The sequence below is a fragment of the Marmota marmota genome, unplaced genomic scaffold (assembly GCF_001458135.2).
Source record: "Marmota marmota marmota unplaced genomic scaffold, marMar, whole genome shotgun sequence".
In the NCBI taxonomy this organism is placed as follows: Eukaryota; Metazoa; Chordata; class Mammalia; order Rodentia; family Sciuridae; genus Marmota; species Marmota marmota.
In genome coordinates this window covers 1,497,356-1,519,957 of record NW_026000077.1, presented here as the reverse complement: position 1 = coordinate 1,519,957, position 22,602 = coordinate 1,497,356, and the positions used below count along the sequence as shown (strand labels likewise).

Sequence of the window (22,602 nt, the reverse complement as noted above, 5' to 3'; positions counted from 1 at the left end):
TCATTGAAGTAGGTTGTGTAGCTTTGTTCATGAAACAGCACAAGGAACTCTTAACTGCTGGTAAAGTAAAATATTGATTATCAGAAAGCTCTGTGAAAAAAATTTATGTTAAATCACTTAATCAAACAAGCCAGGAATACGTATTTTGCATGTCATTTGGCAATGGCACTAAATTCCATTTCCTGGGATTTATTCTTAAAGCTGGGTCTTTATATCTGCAGACCTCCATGATATGTGCAACTTTGTTTATGCCCTTTTAAAGAATTTCAGTCTTAAGCCTTTGCTCAACTAAGAAAATCCAACTGAACTCATATTTAGCAAAGATTCGTCATGAAAAATCATCCACAAGATAAAGTGTCATACTTGAACAATTTATACATAAAACTACACTTAAGAGAGATGCCAGAAAGGTTGGTAATTAAGGGGTATTAACTGCCTTATGCTGGAGAAACCCTATTCTCAACCTCCAGCACCACCTTCTGTCTTATTTTAGGTAGTGAAAGGGCTAAGCAATCTGATAAACACTCTACTCCATCACATATGTTCAGTCAAAATACAGCAGGCCTTTTCCGGATCACAGTATAAATTAGGACAGTTACGAATGTTAGGTTTTATCTGTTTTATGGTGCTCTTACTTCTAACAAGCATTTATTATAAGCTTTCCAGTTGGGGAAAACTTTGAACAAATTCCTGATTTGGGGTAGAGAATGCTGTTCAAGCTGGGCATGGTGACACACACCTTAATCCCAGCTACTTGGGAGGCTAAGGTAGGAGGATTGCAAGTTCAAAGCCAGACTCACAATTTAGTGAGGCCCTATTTCTAAATAAAATACAAAAAAGGACTAGGGATGTAGTTCAATGGTTATGTGCCCTTGAGTTCAATCCCCACTACCAAAACAAAAAAACACTACAGGGCTGGACAGTGGAATGAATATGACATATCTTTTTTATATACATGCATAAATATACCACAGTGTATCTTACCATTGTGTACATCCATAAGACTAGGGTCCTAATTAGAATAAGATATATTCTGTGCTTGTATAGAATGGTTCAACTATCATTTCATGTATAACTAAAAAGAACCAATTTTTAAAAAAAGGTAAACTACAACAACAACTACTATAGGGCTGGAGATATAGCTATGTTGTAGTGTTTGCCCTCATGCTTGAGGCCTTGGATTCAATTCCCAGCATTACAAGGGTCCAGATTATAGAGCCATGTGTGCTGTTTGCCTATAATTGCAGCTATTTGGGAGGCTGAGGCAAGTCCTGCCTGGGCAACTTAGAGAGACCTTTTCTCTCTATGGTAGGGGCTCTTGCCCAAATGTGTGAAGCCCTGGGTTCAATCCCCAGTACCACAAAAACAAACAAAAGGCTATATCATTTGCCAAACTTTAGTGTGGTTATCAAAGAACATTCACAATTATCTGAAAAAGCTATTTACTTCCCTTTTCAACTACATATCTGCTTAAGGTTGCTTTAGTTTGTTTGTTCAGGGGGCAGGTGTTGGGTATGAGAGTGAAGAATTTCTGTTGTTGGTGTGGCTGTTTTTGTGTGTGGTGCTGAATATGGAATCCAAAGCCTCAAGTATGCTGGACAACTCAGCCCTGAAAGTGAATTTTTACTTAGAACAATAAACCCAGGAAAAAAAGATAGCTTTATGAATTTCATGACACATCTTTAATATCTTGCTCCCTGGATCTGCCCTCCCTTCCCTTTCTAATGCTTTAATGATGTATGATGACATACAGAAAGCTGTAGCTATTTAATGTGTACAACTTGAGCTGTTCAGAGATAAGTCTACACTTTTGTAACCATCATCACTGTCTATGCCTTGTGCTTATCACCTCCACGTTTCCTCCCAATTTGTGTTTTTCCTTTTGTGTTAAAAAAAATATATATATATATAGATAGATAGATAGATAGATATACACTCTTAGCAAACTAAGTATTTGGTATAATGTTGCCTGATCGTAGGCTCTGTGTTGTACAGTGTGTGCCCTTTGACGGTTACCTTCCTATTTCCCCCTCCATCCAGCTCCTGGCAATTACCATTTCACTCTCTGCTTCTTTGACTAATTTAGATGCACATATAAGTAAGATCATGCAGTATTTGTCTTTCTTGGTCTGGTTTATTTTACTTAGCAAGTGTCCTTTGGGTTTATCCATGTTGTCACAAATAGCAGGGTTTCCTTTCTTAAGGCTCAATAATATTCCACTGTATGTATATGCCACGTTTTCTTTATCTATTTCTCCATTGATGGACATTTAGGTTGCTTTCATTCTTGCCTTTTACTGACTAATGCTGCAAAGAACATGGAAGTGCAGATCTTTGAGATCCAGATTTCAGTTGTTTGGTGTATATATACCTGGAAGGTATGGTTTACTGACAATTTTTTTTTTCAGGAATTTCCATGTTTTCCATAGTGGCCACATGTCTTTTTTACTGTTTTTTGTTTTTACTTTTTTCCTGTTTTTGTTACCAGGAATTGAACCCAGTGGCGCTTAACTATTGAGTCGCATCTCCAGCCCTTTTAATTTTTTCTTTTGAAACAGGTTCTCACTAAGTTGCCTAGGGCCTGAAGTTTGGGATCTTTCTGCCTCCTGAATTGCTGAAATTACAGGCGTGCACCACTGTACCTGGCTGAGATCTGCTGTCTTAAAAAATATATATTTTTTTCTAGTTTATTAGTACAAAGGTTGGATCATATAAAAAACAGATTATTAACTAAAATATTGATTTTTTTTTTTTTTAGAGAGATAAAAATGGGTTAAAAGCAAGAATTTATTTACACATATTCTGGAAGATAGACTTGAAATGCTTCTTAAAGCATTCTAGTTAGCAATTTGCTGATTTCTCTTGGAATGAGGAGAGTGTATTTTACTTGTAATATAGGTAGGTTTTCCCCGAATGACACAGATAGTTGGAGGTTTGCAGAGACAGGTTTATACTTTTTAAATGTTCTTCATATGCAGTTTGATCAAAACAATGCATTGCTTGAGTGTTAGGCTTAGTGGTTGTATTTTTACTGTGATGGGTGCTTTTTGTTTGATTTGAGGGAATAAACTTGGGGACCTGTGCATGCTAAGCACACATTTACCATTGAGCTATACACCCTAGCCTACTTATTTATTTTTTCCTTCCTTTTTCACTGTAATCAGTTTAATAGTGGAAAATAAGGCAAAAGAAGATAAGATTTACTAGTTCTTGAATCTTGGAGATTAATTTGGGGCAGGTGGTTCTGTAAGCTATGAAGCTGGATTAGGGCCAGTTGTAAAGAGCAGAAGGTTAGCTTCTTTAGCAGCAATAGCTGCAGTAAATCAGCCTTCTGGATTTGAATGTTTCTATGTGTAGCTGAAACTTAAAACCAGTTTAAACTTAGTAATAAATCTTTTAAGATTATTGATTTTTAGATACTTCCTGCCTCTTTTTCGATCACAAACTGCCATTGTCATTTTAGGAAATGACAATGGCTCTGTTTTATGTGTTGATGGGAAAAGTATGGGTAATATAATATAAACATAATATAAATAATATAAACATAATGATTATTGTTTTTAAGGGCTTTTGTAGCTCTTCTGGAGTGGACCCAAGACTTGGCGGGTGTGGAGCATAACTTTGGCTTTTCATATTGGTTTACTAAGCATAATTCCAAAGACATATGAGAAAAGGAGAGACTTCAGAAACTCTGAAAGGGGATTCTTGCTACCGTTATCATTGCTAAGAAAAATTAGGGTTATTATTCCATATCATCCTGTCTGATGCAATTTGAGCTTTTCTCATCACCCTATCATTTTTTCCTTAATCCCTCCCATCACTTATAGGCAACAATAGCTAAGCTGATAGGGAGGCTACTGTGTACATTGTAAGGATTAAAGTCTTAAATTAAAGTCCCTTTTAGCCTCTGAACATCTATATATAAAAAACGTATGTACTCCCTTTTCTTAATAGAGCTCCACATACTGGGCCAGGCGTCCTGCTTGTACCTTATTTCTTTAATGAGCCTTTTTCTTTATAGCTGAGTTTTTTGCCAGTTTAAAAGGAATAATATCCTTAAATGATATTTCTGACTTCTTTTTTCCTGTTACGTACAATAAGAATTTTTAAGTTAACAGGAGCAGCCTTTTGTTAGATGGTAGTAGAACTGTATTGAATCAGTTTGGGGGTTTTATAAATGTTCTTTTTTTTTTTTTTTTTTCCAAAATTATTTTGCATACCCTTTTTTCTTACACTTCATATTTATTTTTGAATCATTTAAAGCTTTATGCAGAAGTGCTAAATCTAATTTTGACATTATAGAATGAGGTATTATTAACATGATGAGGCGAGTCTTAGTGACTAAAAATTAGAACTGCTTAATTGGGACAAATCATAGCTGGCAGCTAAGCCCAAAGTTTAATCACGTCCAGCACGTATTAGCTATTCCAGTCAGGACTTGATGTGTTAAACAGCTCTACCGTCTATGTGTGTGGGTGTTATTCTATGTAAATATTCTGAGATGAATTAATCTTTTTAGTAGTTCTTTGAAAAATTTCAAGTGTTCTCTTTTTTTCATATTTATATGTATAAGAAAAAACTCATAAAATTGGTGCCCAGAGGAATTCTGTTTAACATAATCTTAGAATCTAGGCTGCCTCTGTTAGTGGAATTGAGATGTTAAATAACATTTTTTATATTCAGTAGAAATTTTAGGAAACCTTGTAAATACTAGCTAAGTGAAATGCTTTTTTTTTTTTTTTTAGTTGTAGATGGACACAATACCATTATTTTATTTATTTATTTTTATATGGTGGTGAGGATTGAACCCAGTGCCTCACACATGCAAAGTAAGCACTCCACCACTGAGCTACATACAACCCCAGCCCTAGAATAAGCATCTTTAACCTTTAAACTAGGTGATATTTTTAAGGGAATTCTTTCTCAGATCATTAGATTTAGATGGAATCTTAGCTGAAAATCGATTTTTCTAAAAATGGATGCCTGAGGTCTTCTGCTTTTCTACCTTGCCTTATCTGAAGGTTCTTCCCCAAATATAAAATAAAAATATAATTTTATATTTTGTATCTCTTACTCATCTCATATCTTACTGTGTTTCACTGCCCCATGCAATAAAAATCTCTAGGGCCCTAAAGGAAGGAAAAATTATAGAGGCATTGTTTTAGAGAGTCCTATGACAGAAATCCAAAGAGATTAGGTCAGAAATATTGAAGGGAGCATGAACTTATTTTGCATGGGCAAAAAATTCCTGCCTTCCCTGTTCTAAGTTCAAATTAGTTCTAGAAAAATGAGATGGTTATCACAGTGATGTGTAATTTAACACATCTATTTTAATTAAAATGAAATGTGATTTTTTGGGGGGGGAGGAACTAGTGATTGAATTCAGGGACACTCAACCACTGAGCCATATACCCAGCCCAGTTTTGTATTTTATTAAGAGACGGGGTCTCACTGAATTGCTTGGCACCACCCCATGGCTGAGGCTGACTTTGAACTTTCGATCCTCCTGCCTTCGCTTCCTGAGCTGCTGGGATTACAGGCGTGCGCCACTGCACCCAGCAAACATGATTTTGTTTGACAGAAATCTGTTCTACTTGGTTCAAGTTTGTCGTGTTGTTACTACTGGGATTGAACCAGGTGCGCTTTACCACTGAACCACATCCTTAGTCTTCTGAGATAAGGTCTCACTAAGTTGCTGTTTCGCCTCCTGAGTTACGCAGATTACAGGTGTGTGCGGATTACAGGTGTGTGCTACCACACACACGGCTCTATTCCAGGTACCAGGAGCGAAATACATATTATTGCTGCACAGAAGGGTTTTTGTTTTGTTTTGTTTTTTTTAGGATACTTTATTATTGACATACTATTTTAATTTTATATTCTTCAGATATTTGGATTTGAGCTACATTTTGGAATTCATCTATACCTAAAATGCCACCAGCAGTTGGAGGACCAGTTGGATATACCCCCCCAGATGGAGGCTGGGGGTGGGCAGTGGTAATTGGAGCTTTCATTTCTATCGGCTTCTCTTATGCATTTCCCAAATCCATTACAGTCTTCTTTAAAGAAATTGAAAGTATATTCAATGCCACCACTAGTGAAGTATCATGGATATCTTCCATCATGTTGGCCGTCATGTATGCCGGAGGTAAGTATGCATAAAAACTTGTTTTTTTTTAATAATTTTCATTAAGCAGCCAGTTTCTTTTGATAGCATTTTTAAAGTGTCTCAAGATGTTTTGAAATGTTATTTCTTGAAGTTTTGTGTTTAGAGTCATGTTTTTCATTTCTGATAACATGTCAAATCTTACTCCATTTGTTTCACTATGGTTTTCTGAAATAGAAATAAGAAATTGTGAACAGCTGTGATCTGCCCCATTCAAGTATCATTGAGCTTAAAAGGTTTCATAAAAATTATATGTATGCAGCTTTTTTTTTTTAGATTATTGAAATGTAAACATATTTTTTAAAGGTGATATTGGAAGAATTAAACTAAAATAACCTGGTTAGAATAATTCAAAGTCTCAGGTAAAATCTCTTTTAATGATGTTAAAAAATCAAAAAACTAATAGAACTTTCCCTTGTTCCTTGTGATTTGCATCCCAAAATCATTTCATTTGTACTTTAAACTTGAGTTTTTATCATTTCTTTCCCTTCTGTTTTCTTTGGCATGTTATGAAAGCTATGTAGAGAGTAAATTGCTTACTTAATATTATTTAAAATACTGTTTGCTTGACTATGAGACATCAAATCACAGTTAAACATGTAAAAAAGTTATACCTACCATAATAAAATATGTAGTTGCTTAGTTAGCAAGAATTCTAGAGCCAAGTGCTTTTGTTTATTGGGATTGACAGTGTGTCGTTTCTTTGTTTAGACAAAATTCTGTTATATCTTGTCATTGTTAGCAATTTATTGCCTCCAATTAAACTCACATGTAAATCTTTAATAGCCATTATAAAGACTCTAGGAGCTGGGGATGTATCTCAGTGGTAGAGTGCTTGCCTAGCATGTGAAAAGATTCTACACTTAACCTGCAAATAATTTAGCCTTTGGCTGCTAAACTGGTAGCAGATTGGACTAGTACTTACTGGGCTCCATGAGTATACTCAGCACTGAGCTATTTGTTATAATAAAGAACACTGGTCCTGATCTCTTCCTCTGAGAAATTTATAATTCTTTGGAGATAATAATATAAGCTTATGAAGCAGAAATATGTAGTAGAAATCATAATTAAATTACGCATTATTAAATTTTCACAGAAGAAATAGATAAAATGGTTGCCTTGGAGGAAGATAACCTGGGTGTCTAGGAACAAGAGTGGGAATACCTATTTTTTTCACCATGTAGCTTTTTCTGCTTTTTTACAATTTTAAGATAGGCCTGTTAGGTCTTTCACATACATTTTAAAAGAAACTAAGGGCTAAATTGTAGTACTTTTTTTTTTTTAAGTTCAGAAACTTTGGACTTTGGACATTTGTAGTTTCTGAGCGCCTATAATTTACAGGCTTTGAACTCCAATCTGCCAGAGTTTCTAACCAGATTTTGAGTATGATGACTTGAAGAAATTGGCATAAGTATTATCCAGAGGCATTTCAGGTATTCATTGTATCTTTAAGCTGATTACAAATCAGAGGTTCACATGTTGCAATTCTAAACTACCAAAGAGCTTGGGAGCCACTTGTATTTTGCATCAAAAGTAAGTGATGTCACTTGTGCTAATTGCATGTGACACTTTCCTTTAGGGGAAACAGTTCCTTCTTTGTCCTCACCCAGTTAGTGAGATAACTAGCACATTTCTGAGTTTGTCTTATAGGCCTATAAACTACCGCTTTCTATTTTTAATTATAGCTAATTAGGGCCATCATTCCTTAAATAACTCTGAAGGACAAATTGCCTATCATGAGCTGTGTGGCAGAAGTTTTATTAAATGGTTTGTTGTTGTTGTTTCTCTAAGTGATATGTCCCCTAAGAATTTTCATCTCACAGCTGTCATAATCCTTTTTTTTTTTAGTTGTTGATGGACCTTTTTTAAATTTATTTATTTATATGTGGTGCTGAGAATTGAACCCAGTGCCTCTCACATGAGAGGCAAGTGCTCTACCACTGAGCTACAACCCCAGCCCTGTCATAATCCTTTATCTTGTGCACTAAGACTACACTCTAAATGGTAGTATGATTTCAGCTGTGAGTGATAGTCTTGTTTTTAGTGCTTTGGGTAAGAGATAGGTACCGATAGTTATTAAGAATGTAAGTATATTATTAGGAGATTATCTTAGTTGCCTACTTTTTGTTTTTCCTTTTTTTAATATGAAAGCTTCAATTTACATATTTTCAGTACCACAATAAGTTTCTTTTTGTGGGGGAATTGAACTCAGGAACACTCGACCACTGAGCCACATTTTCAGCTGTATTTTTTTATTTTATTTAGAGACAGGGTCTCACTGAGTTGTTTAGCACCTCGCTTTTGCTGAGGCTGGTTTTGAACTTAATCCTCCTGTCTCAGCCTCCCAAGCTGCTGGAATTATAGGCACCACCTCACCTGTCTCACAATGAATATCTTAATACTCTGGTTTGGAATTTTGAATGCAAAATTTACAGTATTAACTTATACCTCATAGACTCAACAGTATAGCAATATTAATCTTTGTAATTCTGACTATACAAAGATCTCATTACTGATTTATATGGAACCATTTTGCAAACATTCTTTCAGTGTTCAGTTTTTCAGTCTCACGCAAGCTATAACTTCAGATTATTTTCAAATTACCTGGGACCTAATATTTTCATTAAGTGACTGTTAGTCTTTTCAGGTATCTGTTAAGAGTCTGTTCCTCATAGATGGTTACCTCTAGCTGCATGTTCCCATGACAGAAGGGAAGACAAGCACCCTCAGGCCTCTTTTACAAGGACACTGGTTCCATTCATAAGGCTCTGCCCTCATGACCTAATTATTTCTTAAAGGCCCTATCTCTTAATACTGCTCCTTTAGGGGTTAGGTTTCCTTAGGTTTGAGGGGACACCAACATTCAGACTATAGCAATGACTTAGAAGGTATCAGTGGAAACTGTTTTGTACACACTCTGGGTGGAGCCTTTTGGGCAGCTAGTCCTTGACTCAGCCACTTACTTAGACTTGGTCCTCTGAGACACAAGGATAATCAAGTCTTGATTCCCTCTCATTATGCATACATATGTCTGTGTCAGATGATTAGAGAGTGCGTGCAAACAAGTGCACAAAAGCATAAGCATGTGCACTAATGTTATCATTATCACTACCAATATTTGTTGAAGAAGACCTACTAAACACTTCACATGTGAATTCGTTTTTATTCGTTTCAACAACCCTAAAAGGTAAATTCATAATAACCTCAAGGTGTGAGGCCCAGGGTTCAATCTCCAGTACTGCAAATAATTAATAATAAAAAATAGTAACAATTACCACCACTACCTCTGGGGAACAAAGAGAAGAAAGTGATGGAGCCATAATTTGAATTAGGATTCCCTTGGATCAGAGCCTGTCCTTTTAATATTAGTATACCATGTGGCAACTCTGAATAATAAATACTAGCATATATTATCAGTGTATTCTGAATATGTAGAGTCAGTTTATGATTTTTAAAATAAACATATTGTCTTCTAGGGGAGCTAAGTATAGAAAGAAACACAGTAAGGTCAGAATGTGCTGTGCTAATAGAAATGTGGTTTGTGTCTTCTGCAGTATAACTTTGTTCCAAAACTACAGAGTACTGTAGTAGGATAGTGGGGATAGGTTAGATGTGAAACTCGGCTCTCACTAGCTTTGTGACTTTGCAAGTTCTAGTATCGGTTCTTTTCTTGTATCTTCTTCCCTACTGAGGCATTGCATTGAGCCTTTTCCATTTGCAGTCATCTACCTTAACCAGATAGACTGATGTGTCCTGTAAACCTAGTTATCATTTCCATAATCCATATGCATGACATATGACACAAGTAGTTTTATAAATATGAATAAATGAAATTCAATTTATGTTACTCCATTTTGTAAAAAAAAAATCTACTAATGTTGTTAGTTTTTTCCCCCCTTTTTTTGTTTTCCCTCTACATCAGACAAGTACTGTGCCAACATCATGACCGATGAAAGAGGCACATCTCACACAATGGTGTGAAAATCCAATCATCATGATAATGAATCTCAAAAGGATAAAAATATATTTAGTAAAACTAAAGGCTGAGGCAAAGAGGATTTTGAGTTCAAAGCCAGCCTCAGCAACTTTAGCGAGTCCCTAAGCAACCTATCTCTAAATAAAATGCAAAAAAGGGTCAGGGATATGGCTCAGTGGTTGAGTGCCTCTGAGTTCGATCCCCAGTACCACCAAAAAAAGGAAAAAGGGGGGGGCAAATTGTACTTGCTCATAGCAAGTGAGAGGCCATGTTTTCTGTATTTGAAAATTTATACATAAAATTATTTTTCTGATTATTTTTCATGTGGTTCTTTCCCGCTCAAGTAAAACTAATCATCTTCGTACGTTTAGCTGAGAATTTAATCTGGTTACCCAAATAACCTTTCATTTCATATACCGCCTTTTTTTGGTACTGAGGAGTGAATCCAGGGGTGGGTGCTTTCTCACTGAGCTGCTTAGGGCCTCCATAAGTTGCTGAGGTTGGCTTTGAAGTCGCCATTCTCCTGCCTTAGCCTTCTGAGCTGCAGTATTATAGGTGCATAACACCACACCTGGCCCTTTTTTGTTTTGGAGTCTCGTTACAACTACTTTTATAAAATTGATTATTATCTAACTTGATCTTCTACAAGCTTTTTTTCACAGTATTGAAACATAGTAATTGAAAAATAAAAGATGTATTCAGTTCATTACCTGAGACATCTAGATGTAACTGAGAATTTTTTTTTTTAATGACCTACTTGGAAAACTTAAACTTAAAAAAAATTATTATGTATTATTGTCTGTTTTTTTTTCTTTGTGACACAAGCCACATTGGTTGTAATGTATAAATAATGCACTAAAATTAGAAACCTACTCAGATGTGTTCTTACATCTCATCATATCAGAATGCCTGTCCAAAAATTGAAACTAGAGCAAACTTACTATACATAGGTTGATCATCCTGCATGCATCAAGTTCCCTGTGAACATTCATTAACAAGGTATTCCCAATGCCTTAAAAGAAAAAAATTAATGATGGACTGGGATCTTTTGTATTTTATTAAATCTTGAAATGTCTTTATTTTCTAGCACACATATATATGACTCGCAGATAATAATAGAAAGATTCTTATCATTGCCATTTTAGAGGACTTGTTCTTTATTGTTATTCATGCCTTGTGTAGATATGAGGGAATATGGTTCCTATATATTAAATTTTTTGTTCTCCCCCAGGTCCCATCAGCAGTATCCTGGTGAATAAGTACGGCAGCCGTCCAGTCATGATTATTGGTGGCTGCTTGTCTGGCTGTGGCTTGATTGCAGCTTCTTTCTGTAACACTGTATCGGAACTTTACTTGTGTATTGGCGTCATTGGAGGTGAAGTATTATTCATTTTTGAGTGTTAATTTTTTGCTGGTCGTTTAGTACTCATTTGCGTTCAACTTTCAGATCTCTTGAATGACAATTTCTTTCCTTAGAGAAATGATTCAAGTTGTACTAGAAAAGCAAACATTTTAAATAAATTGCTTGCATATAATAGGCATTTATTCTTTGTCCATTGACTTGAGTGGTGATTCCATCCCTTCTTAAAATTACACAGTGGTTAGGGTTAGGGTTATGTGCCCTTGCATATTCTGTTGAGGGTGGTCATTGGTTAATCTCTCTCCTTACCTCTTCTTCCCAAGGAGAATAGACCCTTATTGGAATAGGACAGTATTTTAGACAAAAAGCAGGAATTATAACAATGTTCAAGTAATACCTCGGAAGAGTAAGAGAAACAATAATTCCCCCCTCCTTTTTATTAGTCACCAAAGTAAGGTTATGAACCACTGAGTATAGTGAATAAAGATTGCACATTATGTCTCAATCCAAAAAATATTACTATTAACAATTTGTTTGTGCTTCCATACTTTTATGTGTACAAACCCAACCTCTTTTTAGTACCAAAAAATTAAATTTTGTAGGCATCACCAGTTTGGATTTCTTTTTTTGTTTGTTTTGTTTTTTGTTTTTAGTTGAAGTAGGACACAGTACCTTTCTTTTCTTTTTTTATGTGGTGCTAAGGGTCGAACCCAGCGCCTCACAAGTGCTAGGCGAGCGCTCTACCACTGAGCCACAACCCCAGCCCCATCACCAGTTTTTTTTCACTTAGCAATGTATCATGAATATGTTGCCCTGTCAATAAGTATTCTGATACATAACAAATTTAATGTATTATTCCATTGAATAGACATAATTTTATTTAACTAACCTCTTGGTTGTTGATTATTAAAGGTTTGGTTTTTTGTTTGTTACTGGGGATTGAACCCCCAGAAGTGCTTAACCACTGAGCCACATCCCGAGGCGCGCATGCGCGCGCGCACACACACACACACACACACACACACACACACTTGTCCCCACTTTTAAAAAAATTTTGAAGCAGTATCTCATTAAATTGCTTAGGGCCCCATTAAGTTGCTGAAACTGGCCTTGAACTTCATGAGCCTCCTGCCTCAAGCCTTCCAGAATGCTGGGATCACAGGCATGTGTCACCATGCCTGCCTATTAAGGGTTTTTAAGGGAAACTGCAGTGTGTCTTTTATTTTCTCTGTTTCTTTTGCTGGGTATCTTGTGCATGCTGGGCAAACATTTTACCACTGAGCTACATTCCCTTCCTTCTATGTGTGTTATTTAAATACATATATGCTAAACTGTCCTCCAGAAAAGGGTGAATAAGAGTCCTGCCACAGTATGAGAGAGGTTGTACTTGCCAACAATGGGGTATCCTTTTTTTTTGTTGTTTGTTTGTTTCATCATTTCTAATTCAATAGGTAATGAGTACCTTCAGATTGTAATTTGTCTCTGCATATTAGGAAAGTAAGGGGTAATCTAGAAAATGTTTTTTCATTTTGTGTCTAGGTCTTTTGAGTATAATTTTTTAACATGTTTTTTGACAACTGTTATAAATTCATTTTCTTACTGATATAAGAATAATGGGACTGGGAATGTAGCTCAGTAGTTGAGTGCTTGCCTGAAGTACTGGGTATTGAGCCCAGGGAGAGTCTGTCATTGAGCTACATTCCTAGCCATTTTTATTTTTTGTACTAGATATTGAACTCAGGGCACTCAACCACTGAGCCACATCCCCATCCCTAATTGTATTTTATTTAGAGGCAGGATCTCCCTGAGTTGCTTAACACCTTGCTTTTGCTGAGGCTGGCTTTGAAATCACAATTCTCCTGCCTCAGCCTCCCAGCCACTGGGATTACATGTGTGTACCACCATGCCCAGCTTATTTTTTATTTTGAAATAGTATTACTTGTTGTTCGGGCTGTTGCACAGCCAGTAAGTAGTGATGCTGAGATTTGAATTCTAGTTCACTTTTGAATTCACACTTTAAACCACTATAGAGTGTAGCCAATAATGAGATTCTTTTGTCCCTTTCTATTACTTATACCTCCTATTTTAGTTTCTTTGTCTGGTTAAGTAATATTGGAGATATTTCTGATATTTATTATAGTTAATTTTGCCCCTTTCCCTTAGGTCTTGGGCTTGCTTTCAACTTGAATCCTGCTTTGACGATGATTGGCAAGTATTTCTACAAGAAGCGACCATTGGCAAATGGACTGGCTATGGCTGGCAGCCCTGTGTTCCTCTCTACTCTGGCCCCCCTCAATCAGGCTTTCTTTGGTATCTTTGGCTGGAGAGGAAGCTTCCTAATTCTTGGGGGCCTCCTATTAAATTGCTGTGTAGCTGGATCCTTGATGCGACCCATAGGGCCAAAGCCAACAAAGAAAGAAAATGTTAGGTCCAAAGAATCCCTTCAAGAAGCTGGAAAATCTGATGCAAAGAATGTAGGTGATGCAAATACAGATCTTATTGGAGGAAACCGCAAAAAGGAAAAACGTTCACATATTCAAAAAATTAACCAGTTCCTGGACTTGTCCCTGTTCACACACAGAGGCTTTTTGCTGTATCTCTCTGGAAATGTGATCATGTTTTTTGGACTCTTTACACCTTTGGTTTTTCTTAGTAATTATGGCAAGAGTAAGCATTATTCTAATGAGAAGTCAGCCTTCCTTCTTTCCATTCTGGCTTTTGTTGACATGGTAGCCAGACCTTCTATGGGACTGGTAGCCAACACAAAGTGGATAAGACCGCGAGTCCAATATTTCTTTGCTGCTTCTGTTATTGCAAATGGAGCATGTCATTTGTTAGCACCTTTATCCGCCAGCACCTATGTTGGGTTCTGTATCTATGCGGGATTCTTTGGATTTGCCTTTGGGTGGCTCAGCTCTGTATTGTTTGAAACACTGATGGACCTCGTTGGACCACAGAGGTTCTCCAGCGCTGTGGGATTGGTGACCATTGTGGAATGCTGTCCTGTCCTCCTGGGGCCACCACTGTTAGGTATAGTATGTTTTCCTACCTCTATGATTCTGCTATCCAAAAACAACATGTGAGGCACTGGGTTCAATCCTCAGCACCACATAAAAATAAATAAAATAAAGTTATCATGTTCTTTTACAACTGAAAAAGAAATTCAAAATATAGGTGTACAGGATTGGGACAGTGATAGAAAACATTAGTGAGCTGTTTGACAAAGAGCAGGTGTTTCTCATTTCTGTGCTCTCAGTGCTGGCACACAACTTGACAAAGCATAATTGCTGATATACAGAGTCAAATAAAATGGAACCATCAGCTGTACAAGAAGATCAGGTTTTTTTGTTGTTGTTTTACAGTTTTTATCCACATTGACTAGATTTTTGAACAAGGTAACAGGGACGTGGGTTACCAAAGTATCGAGCTTGTTTGGTGAATCTTCGTCCTCATGTTTTCTGGATGATTGCACTTGAATGTGATATGGGACATTCCTTGTTCCTCTAGCCCAGGCAGCTTTGAGCCTAGTATCAGTGCGCCTATCTGGAGTTCCCATTTCCTTCATCATGGCAGATTTCCAGATGTTGTGAATGTGGGTGGTGTATTCCCAGGTCATGACCTCATTGATAGCAGAACAGCCCCTCCTCTTGCTACCCTTCTTTGTGGGAGCCATTCTGCCAGGCCCAAGATGGAAAGGAAGGGCACGAAGGATTGTGGGAGCAGGATCAGATATTTTAAAAGAATATTTTAAAAATTTTCTATCACTAAAACTAACAACACATTCTTTGTAGGAGAACGATTCCACCTTTAAAAGTACTTTGGAGATTTTTGTTGTTGTTTTGTGTTTTGTACTTGGGGTTGAACCCAGGGGTGCTCAGTTACATCTCTACCCCTTTTTATTTGAGACAGGATCTAAGTTGCCAAGGGTGGGCTTGAATTTGTAATCCTCCTGCTTTAGCTGGAATTATAGGCATGCACCACCATTCTCGGCTCCAGGAATTTTACTTATTTACTTACTTACTTACTTATTTATTTGTGGTGCTGAGGATTGAACCCAGGGCCTTGTACATGGGAGGCAAGCACTCTACCAACTGAGCTATATCCCCAGCCCTCAGGGAATTTTATTTTAATGCTGGAATTTATTCCAGTAGAAATAATGTAATAATAGCTGTTGTGTAAGTTTACAGTGGTGCCAACACTAAAGTTGTATGTATCTGTTGCATCTCACAAGGCTGTGAGGTAGGACTATTTTAATCCCCATTTCATAAGTGAAGATATAGAAGCTTGAAAATGTAAAATAATTTGGCCAAGATTATATAGCTTGTAAGTCAGTGTGTAATTTGGGAACTATTCCCTGAGGTTACTAAATACTTCATCTTGTAAATTAATAGCTCCATAGATAACACAAAGTAAGAAAGTAATTTGAACCTCTTTTGGATATGATACATACTTTTGGAATTTCGTTTTGGGGAGTGAACAAAAGTCGACAGCTATCATTTTGGTTTTTTTCTTTGATAATGGGGATGGAACCAAGGATGCTATACCACTAAATGACATCCCCGGTCATCTTTATTTATTTATTTTCGAGAGAAGGACTTGCTAAGTTGCTGAGGCTGGTATTGAACTTGCAATCCTATCTCTGTTCCCACTTGGCTGGGATTATGCCGCCATGCCTGGCTACAATTGTCTTTTCATAAGGCTCTCTTCCTCCACTCTCTTCCCAATGAGTTTACAAATTCTGTCAAATTTCATCTCCTTAATCTCTTTCTAATGCTCATTTTTCTCCATCACAACTACCACCCTTAACCAAACTCCTGTTTCCTATTCCTCCTGATCCTAATGGTAAAATCCTAACTGGTCCTCCTGTAGAAACACCAAGTTAAATGGATTTCTTTACTATCAGACTTCACAAAGCCTTGAAGATAAAAGGAAGGGATATGCCACCCCAAATTCTTTTGACCTTTGAAACATTCGGCTCACTTTTGCACAATAGACCCAGGGGTCAGAATTCCCAGATTAAAGCCAAATGGTTGCATTTATTAGTTTTATGACCTTGGATAAGTTACTTATGTCTCTGTACTTCAGTTTTTGTATCTATACAATGAGGATGACCATGGAATGTGCCTGTCAAAATGAAGTGCTTAGAATGGTGGCTAAGTATTGCTGTTAGTTTAGTTACCAGCACAGGGCAAGTGTTCACAGGACGCTCTTTGGGAAGTTCTGCTAGAGAAAGAGCATTGGCCTCTTGTAACTGGAATAGCTTTGTGTCCTCAGACAAGAGTCCCAGACCTCTTCTGAGCAACACTTTTTCCATTATGTATTGAGGGGTTTGATTGCAGATTGATCTCCAGGTCTTTGCTAACTCAAATTTGCCCGAGAATTGATGATTTTTCAAGTTGCCAAAAATAACAATATACAAGGCGACTCTAAATAGATAATTTTTAGAAATTCCTTTTTGTACTGATTTGTCATTTGTGGGCTTGTAGAAGATTGGATCAACATCTTTTTTTTCTGACAGGATCCTTAATACTTTGTTTTTACTCTCATTGCTTTCTTTCTTTTTTTATCTCTCTAGGTCGTCTCAATGACTTGTATGGAGACTACAAATACACATACTGGTCATGTGGTGTGATCCTAATTTTTGCTGGTATCTATCTCTTCATTGGCATGGGAATCAATTATCGACTTTTGGCAAAAGAACAGAAATCAGATGAGAAGCAGAAAAAGGAAGGTAAAGAGGAGGAGACCAGAATGGATGTTGATGATAATTCAAAAGAAGTTACTAAAGCAGCAGAATCTCCAAAGCCAAAACACACAGGAGACCCCAAAGAGGAAGAGAGTCCAGTCTGAACCAAAGAGGCTGGAGCGTAAATGGAGCAGTTGGTGACCCAAGACTTCTGAAAATACTCTACTGGCCTGTAGTCTATCAGTGGTGCTCAATACAGACAGTGAACATTTGTGTGGAAAACATACCAGTGTTCATGATGGAGTTTTTGTTTCACTCCTTACCAATAGCCTGAATTGAAAATATCATATGCTGTGGGGAGGGAGTGGTTGGCAAAGTGTGTGGAAAGAAGTAGTGTTTTTTTGTCTTGTTTTATTTTAATCTTAGCTTTTAATAGTGTCAAAAAGATTATAACATGTGCCTTAAGTTTTAGTCTTTAGAACTCTTTAGAGAGCCTTAACTTTTTAAACCATTCTGCTGAATTCATCTATTTTAAGTGTCACATTAAAAGAAAATAACAACTAACTTGTTTGAGGCAACTCTGAAACTTAATTTTGCTTCATTGTTATTTGTAATGTATTGTCAGACATTGTTATTGGAACACTTATGAACAGAAATGTTGGTTCGAAGTTGGAGGTTTTATAAAATGCTGACTAAAATATTTTTCTAGCATCAGTAGTTGCCTGGCATATGTTTGTGCCTGTTAGCTATATGTTTAGAAAATTTAAAGCATAAAACTTGAGAAACATCTTGACAGTCCTAGCCACGTAGTATTTGTCAACATCTCTCGGGTACCTTTTCCAGGATTCTTATTAGAAACTAAGTGGGGTTTTTTGTTGTTGTTGTTGTTGTTCCTTTTGTTTGTTGGTGTTTTTCACTAAATTACTGTTCTCCCCTATTCAAAAACATTTTGAGTGGTTATAGATCATTGTCTTTTTTGAAGTCACTGGGTATTATTTTTCTCACTTTAAAAGTATTAAAGTCTAGAAAACTTTATAGTCATGGCTCCTAAGTAAATGCAACACATGTAATTAAATATAGACAGATAGTTTAAGCATCAGCTATATTCACCTTTGGTTTTTCTAAAACCTCAGTTATACTATGAGACTATTGGAATCTTTGTGTCTGTTGGCTTTGTTGTGTTGTTGGTTGCTGCTTTCTTGTTTTTGTCTAGGTGGTCCTGGGGATTGAACCCAGGGCTTTCAAGAATGCTAAGCATATGCCCTACCACTGAGCTGTCCCCCTTCAGTCTCCTGGAATTTTTCCCCTTTGATTTTTGGTGATTCAGTTTATATTTGCTTCTAGTTAGGGCTGTGTTATTCAGTATAGATAAATGTTTGTATGTCATGTTTTGTTTTACATTTTTTTCAGTGTTTGCAAATTCAAGGGGGCCAGAAAAATCTGGACCTAGGCAAACCTATAAAGATGGGGAGGGAAGTTGTAAAGTATGCTTAGTTTCAGTAAATCCTCTTTTTCTGAGTGGGCTTAAGAAGAAAATTATGACATGCTTAGAATTAATGGGCACATTCTTATATCCACATGAAACTCAAGTTTTGTGACCCTTTTTACTTACCTGAAATGTGGAGAATGGTTCTGGTATAAGGGTAGGAGGGGAGGTGGACAGATTGGAACTAAATATTTTTTATTTTTTAACCTAATATCTTCTAAATTAAGGCAGAAAGACAAATATATTCCGTGAATTATTCAATGCATTTAAAATACCACTGTAATTGATAAGTGAAAGTATAGATTCAAAACCTTGTATAAGAGACTGGCTTTTGCAAATAAAACATTTATTTTTAGAAAATATTTCTTCCTCCAAATGTTTATTTTGTTGAAGAAAATATTGCTGTGTCTTCATTTTCATTATCAAGTTTCAGTTTGGCCTTTGCTAATATTAAACCACCCAGTTTATGTGCCTTAATTTTGTGTATATAGCTTATTTTGTGTTGATTTTTCACCTTTCCTCTTTGCTTTAAGACAAGCAGGAGGGGAATTTGAAACCTCCTTTCCTAAATTGAGAGCATCCAGAGCAGTTAGCGTTAAGGACACAATGAGAAACTCCCTTTGTATGAGTGTTATGGCAGAGAGGAAGGAATTTGAGGGAAGAAGCCTGCTGAGAGTATTGGCAGACTGAGCCTGTTTGGACACTAAACCCATGTTTAACCTCTGTATACCTCTTTTCCCTTCTATAAAAATGAAGACAACTATTGAGGAATTGTAAGTAATAGAAATGGAAAAAAATAATAAAGCAAGCCTTTAGAGGATTATCCCTGCTCCCCATCCCAGATGTTAAGTTGTTCATGTTCAGTAGTTAAATCCTGTTACAGGAGTGAGAATATTGTGTAGATTTATCACTACTCTAGAACGAAGGGTTCTGAATTTGTTGTAATCAAAAGCAAAAGTTACTGTCTCAAAGCTGGAACTATACTTGTTATCATCTGTCCAGCCCTTATTTATTTTTTTTGCACTAAAGAGGTAGGTTTTAAGGATTTGTTTTCTGGTGCTAGGAATTGAACCTAGGGCCTTGCATCTGCTAAGCATGTGCTCTACCACTGAGCTAAAACCCTGACCCAGGGGTTTTATACAAGATCAGTTTTGGTGACAGCCAAGTTGAAAACTCAACACGGGTCTGCTCCATGTCTTTTCTTCCTAGTTAAGGATTAAGGGTCCTGGTTAACAACTGGCTGATCATCTCTCTGTTGTAAGTCAATCCTGGAAACATCCAGCTTTCTGATCTTTTCTGTTGTCCCTTACTTTATTTGAAGATCGACTTCATATGAATTTTTATTTCAGTTCAATGGTTTTAGTGGCTGCTGTGGGTAAAGAGATGTGTGCGTAGGACTCCTCCTACCTTTTCCTTTTCGCTGCCCCCCCACCCTCCTAGGTAGATGCAGTATCTAAAAGGCCTGAGACAGGGACCAAGAGTACACTCTGAAACAAGGAGCAGGAAAGTTACTTAGAAATTTGACAATTATAGGAGATCATGCTAACATAAACCAGACCATTTATCATGGTTACATGCAAGTCTCTTAATAAAGTTTAGATCACCTTAGCACAGTTTTATACAAAAAGTACTCAGGAAAGGATGATGGTAAAACAAACTGGAAAATTTGGGCTCTTTTTATCCTTGAGTTAGTCACAATGAATAATCCTCTGGGTTTATTAAGTTGTCTGAATTTAGTAGTTTATGTCTATATCATAGTTGTACATGTCAATATTAAAGTTATATTTTAAAAAGGAAAAATTGTTAACCATTTGGTATTTTTATATGAGCTCACATTGTATTGAATTTTAATTGATAAATTGGGAATTGGTTACATGTTTGTGTGAAAAACCTGTGTCTGGGTTTTACCTTCCCTAGCAGATGGTTCTCAGCATGATAAATTCATTCATCAGTGCAGGTGTGGCCCCTCCCTCCTACCACACACTTTTGTTTGGAAAGGTAAGGAAAGATTAACAGTAAATTTCCACTTTTGCAACACGACTTGCTTTAACAAACAAGTCAGGCATTTGCCTAGAAGACATGAAGAAAGAAGTTAATGATAGTTTGTGTAACAATGAACACTCTTTCAGTACTTGATGAGAAGTGACATCCCAAACTTGCCTGGCTTGCTCCAATGTGATCAGGCCAAGTTGCTTCAGAGTTTAGAAGCATCTGGGCTGGTGTTGATGGGGGTGGGGTGAGGTTCAAGTATATCACTCCTGAAATGTGTTCTAGCATTAGGATCTTAGAGTCAGTCACCCTTTTCTAATTAAGTCTGGACTGCAGTGGCAAATTCATTCACATGTGAGCAGGTAGAAGTAATAGGATGGGTGAGGATAGAATATCTTTCTCCAAAACTGACGGGCATCTTCCATTTGCTTTGTGTTAACCTGCCTGGAGGGTAGCAATAGCTAGGAAAAGGAGTCACAGCCTCCTGCTTGGGCGAAAGGTAAGCTGCTTGGGTTTGAATGGAGGCTACGTCACTTCAACCAAGTAACTTGGCCTCCCTAAGCATCAGGGTATTTCCTATTTAAAATGTTAATAATTAGTACCCACCCCTAGGTTTGTCAAAAAGATCAGTTGACAAGTGACAGCTATGTTAATAGCAAGTGCTTGATAAATGTAAACACCTATTTAAAAATTTCTTTTAAAATATTTTTAAAAAAATATTTAATGAACACAATATCTTTATTTTTATGTGGTGCTGAGGCTCAAACCCAGTACCTCCTCACACAAGTGAGGCGAACGCTCTACCAACTGAACTATAACCTCAGCCCTATTTTTAAAAATCTTAAGTGCTTGGGAAAACATTGTACTCTTACAATTCCAAAGCTGATTCTTACTTGGAAAGAATGGTTTTGCGGTGACTCTTTAGAATGTTAGCTAAGTGATCAAATTCTCCTTTTTGATCTCATCCCTCCTTTTAGTTTTCCTGTTTTTCTTTTGTATGTAAATGGATGGGAAATCATTTGTGGTTTGTGCTTGTATGTCTGGCTCTTTGCTGTGAGATGCATCCTAAAGTCCTTTCTCTTTTCTACTATAATAGCACACTCCCTCCACAATTGTGTTGATTGTATAAATGAGGAAATATAATCAGTAACTAATTCTGGTTAAAGTTTTTTGTCCCTAGCAATATCCTTAAAAGCAAATTGTAAAATTGAAGAGATTTTTATTTTTCCCTACTACATCACTGACTTGGTTTAAATGACAAGTTATTGCTTGGTGGCTGAGTAAATTTGTATAACTTTTTCTTTGGAGAGGGGTACTGGGGAGTGAACTTGGGGGCCCTCAACCACTGACCCATATCCCTAGCCCTATACTGAGTTGCTGAGCGCCTTTCTGTTGCTAAGGCTGGTTTTGAACTCAATCCTTCTGTCTCAGCCTCCTGAGCCACTGGGATTACTGGCATGTGTCACTGCGCCCGGCTTGTATGACATTTTGTGAAAGCAGTTTTGTAATATGTATCAAGTACCTGGAGTTCACATTTAAGGGGGTGTCAGTAAGTATTTAAATGACAGTTACAATGTCCTTGTGATATAAACATGTTTGCTAGACCAGTGCTGTACCACTGAGCAGATCCCTAGCTCTAAATAGAAAATTTTAATGTAGCAAGGGGAAAAAAACCAAGGGATTTGATCTGGAAGACTTCTGGCAAGAGACAGTTGTCTCCTAATAAAAATGAAGCTAATGATGATTATAAGCAAGTAATTTTTTTCAGCTTTTTCAAGGGTTGTACTCTGGTGAAAGTGGGGTGAGTGAGACATGGAACTCAAGCTCTTTGGCAACTGGACCTAAGCTGTGGAGTCCCTCTGCACTGGGCCAGCTGCCAGGGCTCCTTCCTGCAGGCAGGTGTCTTGGAGACAACATTCCTGCGGTTCCTCTTCTGAGC

At 37.0% G+C, this 22,602-nt stretch overlaps 2 protein-coding genes, 1 long non-coding RNA gene and 1 other non-coding gene across 5 annotated transcripts in view; 1 reads left to right on the top strand and 3 right to left on the bottom strand.

Moving 5' to 3' along the window:
- Positions 1–5,887: 5,887 nt before the first annotated feature.
- Slc16a1 (solute carrier family 16 member 1) lies at positions 5,888–21,372 on the top strand. Its single transcript, XM_015502195.2, has 5 exons — positions 5,888–6,148; positions 11,374–11,517; positions 13,666–14,532; positions 17,078–17,346; positions 20,673–21,372. The coding sequence occupies exons 1-5, from the start codon at positions 5,932–5,934 to the stop codon at positions 20,685–20,687; spliced, it is 1,512 nt and encodes a 503-aa protein (XP_015357681.2). The 5' UTR covers positions 5,888–5,931; the 3' UTR covers positions 20,688–21,372.
- On the bottom strand, positions 10,083–10,183 carry LOC125620200. Its single transcript, XR_007351797.1, has one exon. It is a non-coding gene; the product is annotated as a small nucleolar RNA U13 (small nucleolar RNA).
- Positions 11,276–22,602, bottom strand: part of LOC125620169 — a 24,115-nt gene continuing 12,788 nt past the window's right edge. The window contains exon 2 of one of the 2 annotated variants that reach the window (XR_007351749.1): positions 11,276–11,637. This is a non-coding gene — a long non-coding RNA (uncharacterized LOC125620169). Of the gene's footprint in view, positions 11,837–22,602 lie in introns of both variants that reach the window. The other variant, XR_007351748.1, reaches the window with a different exon arrangement.
- On the bottom strand, positions 14,529–15,430 carry LOC125620165 (60S ribosomal protein L31-like). The gene has a single exon (XM_048814535.1). It carries the CDS (start codon positions 15,173–15,175, stop codon positions 14,741–14,743), a length of 435 nt encoding a protein of 144 aa, XP_048670492.1. The 5' UTR covers positions 15,176–15,430; the 3' UTR covers positions 14,529–14,740.